This window comes from Amphiura filiformis, chromosome 3 (assembly GCF_039555335.1).
Source record: "Amphiura filiformis chromosome 3, Afil_fr2py, whole genome shotgun sequence".
Lineage (NCBI taxonomy): Eukaryota > Metazoa > Echinodermata > Ophiuroidea > Amphilepidida > Amphiuridae > Amphiura > Amphiura filiformis.
In genome coordinates this window covers 21,654,889-21,662,102 of record NC_092630.1, presented here as the reverse complement: position 1 = coordinate 21,662,102, position 7,214 = coordinate 21,654,889, and the positions used below count along the sequence as shown (strand labels likewise).

The 7,214-nt window shown below is 33.9% G+C and overlaps 1 protein-coding gene across 1 annotated transcript; it reads left to right on the top strand.

Annotated features, from left to right (window-relative positions):
• The first annotated feature begins 434 nt into the window (after positions 1 to 434).
• Positions 435 to 7,093, top strand: LOC140148204 (L-rhamnose-binding lectin SML-like). The gene is made up of 4 exons (XM_072170064.1): positions 435 to 496; positions 3,883 to 3,993; positions 6,018 to 6,305; positions 6,923 to 7,093. Exons 1-4 carry the CDS (start codon positions 439 to 441, stop codon positions 6,958 to 6,960), a joined length of 495 nt encoding a protein of 164 aa, XP_072026165.1. The 5' UTR covers positions 435 to 438; the 3' UTR covers positions 6,961 to 7,093.
• The last annotated feature ends 121 nt before the right edge of the window (positions 7,094 to 7,214 follow it).

Here is a 7,214-nt window from a genome sequence, read left to right as displayed (position 1 = left end):
GCTCTAGTTCCTTTTTATGAAACCAAGTGACCTGTATCAGTGCTGATGCTGTAATGTTGTTTGAATATATGGTTGTTGGTAAATTCCACACCTAAGTATGAATGGCTAAATGTATCATTTAGATGTGCCAAGTATTTAAATGTTTAATAAATGAAACCACGTGAATAGAGTGACCTCTGAAGGATGTCTACTCTCTGTAACATTATTAAATATTTATTGTGATACACCTACCAAATTCTTTGGGTGATCGTGCGACGTGCGTGAGTCTCATCAGAGAAGATCTCTGGTCTCATAAGGAAACATTTGCTTGGGTTGAAATTTATCTGCCATTTTGTTCCCAGCTCATGAGTGTGTTTTTGGAGTTCTGATGCATCAAAGTACTAATAGGCTATAGCTCTTCAACGTTGTGACTTAAAACTCAATATTTCAATGGCAGAAATGCAGCTTGTTGGTTTCATTGTTTTTTTGTTGATCTGTGCTGTCTGCTGGACAACAGGTGAGATATTCAAACGGAAAATTTTCTATATTGCTTTTATTTTTTTTAGGAAATTAGAAAATGCCTATCAAAAAAGGATTTGAAACCAAGTCCTTACTGAGGGTATGTATGTGTAAAATCCTTGTGAAAAGCCTATTGTTTTGCTTTCCTAATTTAGGGTCAATTTAATCATTTGAAAGTCAAATCACGTAGTTGACTGGACTTCCCACGCTTAAGGAGGCTGTGTACTCTCAGACATGCATGTAGTAAAAGTGCAATAACTTTGTAATTATTCGCGCAAGACATGTAAAAGTATATATTTTTATGAAGGCAAGACATCAATAAATCTTAATATAAATACAACAATTATGGGGTAAAAACAACAATTATGAATAAAATCAAAAAAAAGTGAGTTTTTTTTAATATTTGTTAGGTACATCATAACAAAAAAACACTCTTTCCAAAATATTTTATTTTGTTTTTAGCTCAATCTTGAGGCTCCATTCCAAAAACGTTTTTTTAATTTTTTTGATATTGGCCTTATTTTTTGAGATATTGACCATATAAGGCATCAAATTGAACTTTTAAAATTCACAAACGCCTGTTTGCACAAAATGATGCCTAAAATCGGAAATAGACCAAAATATAAAAAAATGAGAAAACCGTTTCTTGAATCGATCATGCTTTTTACGATGATCATATTTGCTTACCTATAGATGCTGTATTTATCGTGTACCTAAATCGTCACTTTACCGAGAAAATGAACATTGAAATAATGGCCGTTGAAGTTTTAAGTGGTCACATTTTGCACTTTCATCGAATCTCGCAGGAGAATGCGGCAGTTTTTTATTTTTCTACCTTACATTACATAAACATCGGGTAAATCCACGGCCCCTTGAGAAGTTTGAGCGAAATCCATTCATAACTTGATATTTAAATCGGGGAAAGAACTTGAAAAACCCACATTTTATCAGCTAAAACGGAGCCATTTGACCACTAGGTTTTTGTGCTTCTGTGGTCTTTCCATAAGATGCGCCGTGCATGCAGATAAGCGTCGCGTATGCGTAGCGTATTTGTGCATTCACAAATTGCGCGATGCGTTGTTGCGCGCGTGTACCCTGCTGGTACAACAAAGATTTTCTTTCCTTTTCAATTTCAAACACGAGTGGAATAGTGAAATAAAATCCTTAAAATATTGCAGTTGGAGTTTACAAATCTGGATTTTTATTCCTTGTATTTATAAAAAACATAACAAAGTACAAACATATCAAAAAAACTAAATTTTGCGAAAGAAACAATGTCTAGAGTACACAGCTGCCTTAATTAAAAATAAATAGGAAATGCTGACCAGAGGGTTTTAAATTTGCTGAGCCTCTGAACATGTGTAATCATATGGTACACACAAACTCTATGGGATTGGTATTTTTAGTGCGTAATCTGCTTCTGTAAAGGCTGTAAATTGGATTTGGACTCTATTTAGCATCTAAAACACTCATGGCCTTACAGCTAAACAATTCTACTAATTGTTTTTAATAATTTACGATTGGTTTAGTCTAGAAAATACAAACTTTTCCATACAAAACTACCCGTTGTCATATTAAACACTGTTAAAGTAATGCAGATGTCTTCAAAATCTAAAAGTTACTGTACAATTTTAATTACTTATCCTATCATAGTCAAAGTATAGATTTTCTGAAGGGAAATTTGATGAGGAATCTAAATATGGACATATTTTTTCTGTATGGGTTAGGGGGAAAATGTTTAGGTACAAAATATGTTGAATTGTAAAACTAGAGCGATAACCGCACCATAGCTGAACCATGTGGCTTTGGCAGTATATTGTGGTGCTGGTAGGCCTATACCACTGTCACCCGGTCTGTAATGGACATAATCTCGAAATGCTACGAAGGTATGACCACCCAAGTGGTGTTAATGAAAGAGGAAAAGTAAAGAATATAAAATAAACTAGAGCAAACTGTGCCCTTTGCAAGGGCAACGAGGTAAGTTAAGCGGATGACTGTGACGATCTGATCAAGCAGCAATACTGTGCAGGATAGTATTAATTTTAATAAGACTGTTTCATTAATTGCCGTTTTAATATACCTTGATCGTGAGAAGCTGGCATTTTGAAAACTTGACTTTTGACCTCTGTATGACCCCCTTAAATGAATTTTAAAATATTTAAAACATGTTAAGAATGTCATAAGGATCATTGCATTTAAATTTCAGGTCAATTGAAGCATTTTGAAAACTTGACCTTTGACCCCTTTATTGCCCCTTAATGACCTTAAATGAATTTTAAAATATTTTCAACATGTTTAGAATGTCATAAGGATCATTATGTTTAAATTTCAGCTCAATCGAGCATTTTGGAAAACTTGACCTTTATGACCCCTTAATGACTTTAAATGAATCTTAAAATATTTTTTAAATGTTTAAAATGTCATAAGGATCATTGCATTTAAATTTCAGCTCAATTGGAGCATTTTGAGAACCTTGACCTTTGACCCCTTTATGACCCCTTAATGACCTTAAATAAATTTGTTAATGTTTGAAACATGTTTAGAATGTCACAAGGATCATTGCATTTAAATTTAAGCTCAATCGGAGCATTTTCAGTTAAAATGACCTTTTTTGACCCCTGTGACCTCTGGATGACCTCTGACATTTGGAAATATTTTTATTATATTCTTTATGTTTTCCTCTTTCATATGACACCACTCATGGGGTCATACCTTCGTGGCATTTAGAGATATGTCCATTTCAGACCAAATGGTTAGTCAGTTAGTAAGCTAGTAACTTAGTAAGTAAGCTAGTAAGTAAGCTAGTAAGTAAGCTAGTAACATTCACTCTTATAGGCTGATACCATTTCATGGTTCAGCAAAAATCTAACATACTTTGGGACACCCTATATTCCTAGATTACCAAACAGCTGTGATTTTGGTTTATTCCAAAGTCAGTTGGCTCTCCATGGCCTCTAACCAAGTGAATGTTGTTTACTTCCAGTTTATTACTGTAAGTTGGTAATAAGCAATGCATTGAGTGACCCATTTTTTATCAAAATCTTTTTTATTCCACCCTGTATAACTTGCAGGTCACCCTGTATAATGAGTTGAAATGTATATATTTGAATTGCTTATGCCTTCAGCTTTCCAAAAATGTATACTTTTGCTAGTTTAGGGTTGATGATTGTCGAGATAATCTAATTAGAAACCCGGTTGGTGTAAAAATTCATAATATTTGTCATGTAACACTAAGGGTGGCGAGTTCAGGACACACGGCCATTTAAATGTGGGTCAAATGGTAGAACAATAAAATAACATATATATTATAATAATTTTTTCATTAATAATGTCCGTAGGTTATCTTTTAACATTTTCACAAATAACATATTTTTTATTTTTCAGATTCCCAAGACATTACTGCCAGGAAGCTGACCCATTTACTTAAATATCTTGCTCTACGGGAAGAGATTCAAGCTGTTGAGGAAGTGCAGAAGGAGTTACAATATATAACACGTAAGTCAAGCTCCATATCAAAATGGAAATGTAACATTTCTAATGCATGATCTTTTAAATACATTAACTTTTATACCTTTCTCCTTGAACTTGTGAAACTTTTGATGTTGAAATTGAGATTTAAAGGTTTTGTTTTTATTTAAAGATTCCAAAATTGAAATATATTTTGCTCCCAAAATAACAATTATTATAGGCCTAGTACATTGTATAATTCCGATGGCAATGTTCTTTATTAGTCACAAAACCAACAAATTGAGATCACTTTGTTAAAGTTTGAAAGTTATTCAAGTTTTAACCCCTGTGGAGCCCAAACTCGCTGACCCTTTCCCCTGTATAATTCAAGAACAGATCAGGAACCTTAAAAGTTTGTCACTTTGACGTACCCTTTTTATGTGAAGTACCTCTAGCAGTAATGTTCCTTTGCCTCACCCACCCCATTTTGGGTGTCTACACAATTACTACTCCTTATTCCAGAAAAATACAGCACTAATTGTTTTTGCCAAATGAAACATAGCTAAATCCCAGTCCTTTTAATTAGTCCTAACTAGCAATAAAGTCAAACTTTTAATATTTGGCCAATTTTTTGGAAATAAGGGCCAAAAACATGTGTTTTTCATATGCTGTGACAATCAAGCCCAAAGACTTGAACTAAGACTAATTTCAGTTCATGCATTCTTAATATTTTTGGAAAAGACATGTTTCATTCTTAAAACCAACCATTTAATTAAAGTAACACAAAATTGGAGCAAAATTTCAGCATATACTCAAGATTTTGAATGCTTAGACTTATTCCAAGAATCCAAGTCTCTGATTTTTGTGACTCAATTGTCAGAAAACATGCCATAAATGCATATTTTTGGCTCCTTTTCCAAAAATTAGTAAAATAGTGAATTTTTCTTTTATTTCCAGTTAGGACTAAATGAATGATTAGGACTGAGCTATGTTTCATTTGCCAGAACTTGATAATATTCTTTTAATCCCCCAAAAAATAGTGCTGTATTTTTCTTGAATGGGGAGTAGTCTATTACTCTCTGCAATATATTTTATTGAGAATAATTTAAAATTATACTTCAACACTGCTCATTTATTTCACTTACCGGTACCAGGAGTGCTTTTGAGGAACTTCTTCGTTGTCAGCCAATGTTTTTAGCTCTGATGTTTTCTTGGAAACAGCCAGAGACCAACCTGAGATGTCATCTGATCAGGTTGGTCTCTAGCCGTTTCCAAGAAAACATGCTAAAAAAGTCGGCTGAGAGCGTGGAAATTCCTCAAAAGTGCTCCCTCAAAAGCGCTCCCAGTAAGCGAAATGAATAAGCAGTGCTAAAGTATATTTTAAATAATTCCGATATTATTACCACTACGTATGAATCTGCGCTTCTTTTCTATTTTTGAAAAATTCTATTTTCGACTGCTCAGTGCCAGAAGTGGGCAAGTGCCAATTATATGTTACTCATTTCAGCAACAAATGGACGGTTAATTTTGCCTTCCATAAGGCAAAAAAAAATGTTTGGTTGCCCTCAGAGATCGACCCAAAAAATCAGAAATCTTGGGTCGTTTTTTTTTTAATCACTTTTTTAGAAGAAACCTTAAATTTGGATAGTATAATGGACATTTTATTATATGTTATTCACTCATTTCATTTGTTAAATGCATATTTGATTAAAAATAAGAAGTAATTCCACTTAAATTCTGTCCAAAAACACACAATTTTTTTAAATGTAAAGTATTTGTCAATACTAGCAAAATTGACAATTGACAATTTTTAAAGGATCGACCTAACGACCCTCCAAATTTTTGTCTTGGAAGGGCAACCAAGTGACTTTGGGGTACATGTATGGTCACTTACAGTTTCTGCAAGTGACCATGCTTTGACCCCAAAGTCACTTACATTAAGGCAGAATTTAACCATTTGTTGCCGAAATGAGTAATATGTAATTCGCACTTACCTACTGAGCACTGTACTGGATTTGATTCCTTAAAACACTTCTTTTTTTCTTATTTATCTCTTGCACTTATCATTGCAGCCTATGTCATAACGTGTGAAGGTGAAAAGGGCTGGGTGCAGTGTAAGCAGTATGAAATAATAAATATCATTAAGGCCTTTTGGGGAAGAGATGATCATGTTACATGCACATCAGTACCAGCTGGTTTAACATCTGATCGACTGTGTGAAACAAACATGGAGAACACATTGCTGAAAGTGAATAGCCAGTGTAAGAATGAACAGGCATGTGAAGTGGTAGCCAGCAACATCTTTTTCGATGACAATTCTTGTGGAAATGTTTACAAATACTTGAAAGTGTGGTACGAATGTAAGTACATACAGCATTCACAACGCGTAAACAACATAACATCCCTTTTTTGGAAGCTGTTTCAGATGTTCTAAGACAAGTAGCCAACCCTAAGAAGCTTTTTCTAAAAAGATCTTGGAGAAAATAAAGGAGTTTGTTTCGGCCTATGTATATGCATTTACTATTTACTCTATGCAGTTCTGTATATTTCACAGTTCTTCTTATGCCAGATGCCAGAGAATAATTCCAATATTTTGACCTATCTCAAGAACCACAATACCTGTTGAGTTGAAAGCAGTATTTGACATTCTCAGGAGCCTCGACAACATGAATCATGCACTACTTTTGACACTACTGTAAACCATGTAAAAGAGCCCATGCAACACCTAAAAACCTATTAATGTAACTCCTATAATAAACCTATTCAAATTATACTTGAAACAATATAACCAAAGCATGGACACTGCTGCATGAAAAAAAAGTACGGTAGTCCAGCAGCAGATTACTCCTGATTTCAGAAACTTTTAGAACTTTCTGCAATAACTAGAATTACGCGATTCATTTTTGACTAATTTTGTCAAATAGTAACCCAAATATTTGCCAAAGTTAAGTGATTTATTTTTTTCTCTTTTGCACAGGCATTCCAGATGAAGCAAATGCTGTAGATATTCTTTAAGGAGGCAGATAACATCACTGCATAGGGATTACAAATACACCTATAATTGCTTGAAAGGATCTCACTTTGATCACCAGTGTTGGACATAAGACATTTTGTTTGTGTAGCAATTCCCAAATTTTGGGTAGCATTTTTTGGGGTAATGTAATTCAAGTAATGTATGTACACATTAAGAGTACTGAAGATAAACAATAAAGAATTAAAGAAACAAAGAGAGATTTTGTGACTGATCATGTTTTGAAATTGCAAAAGAA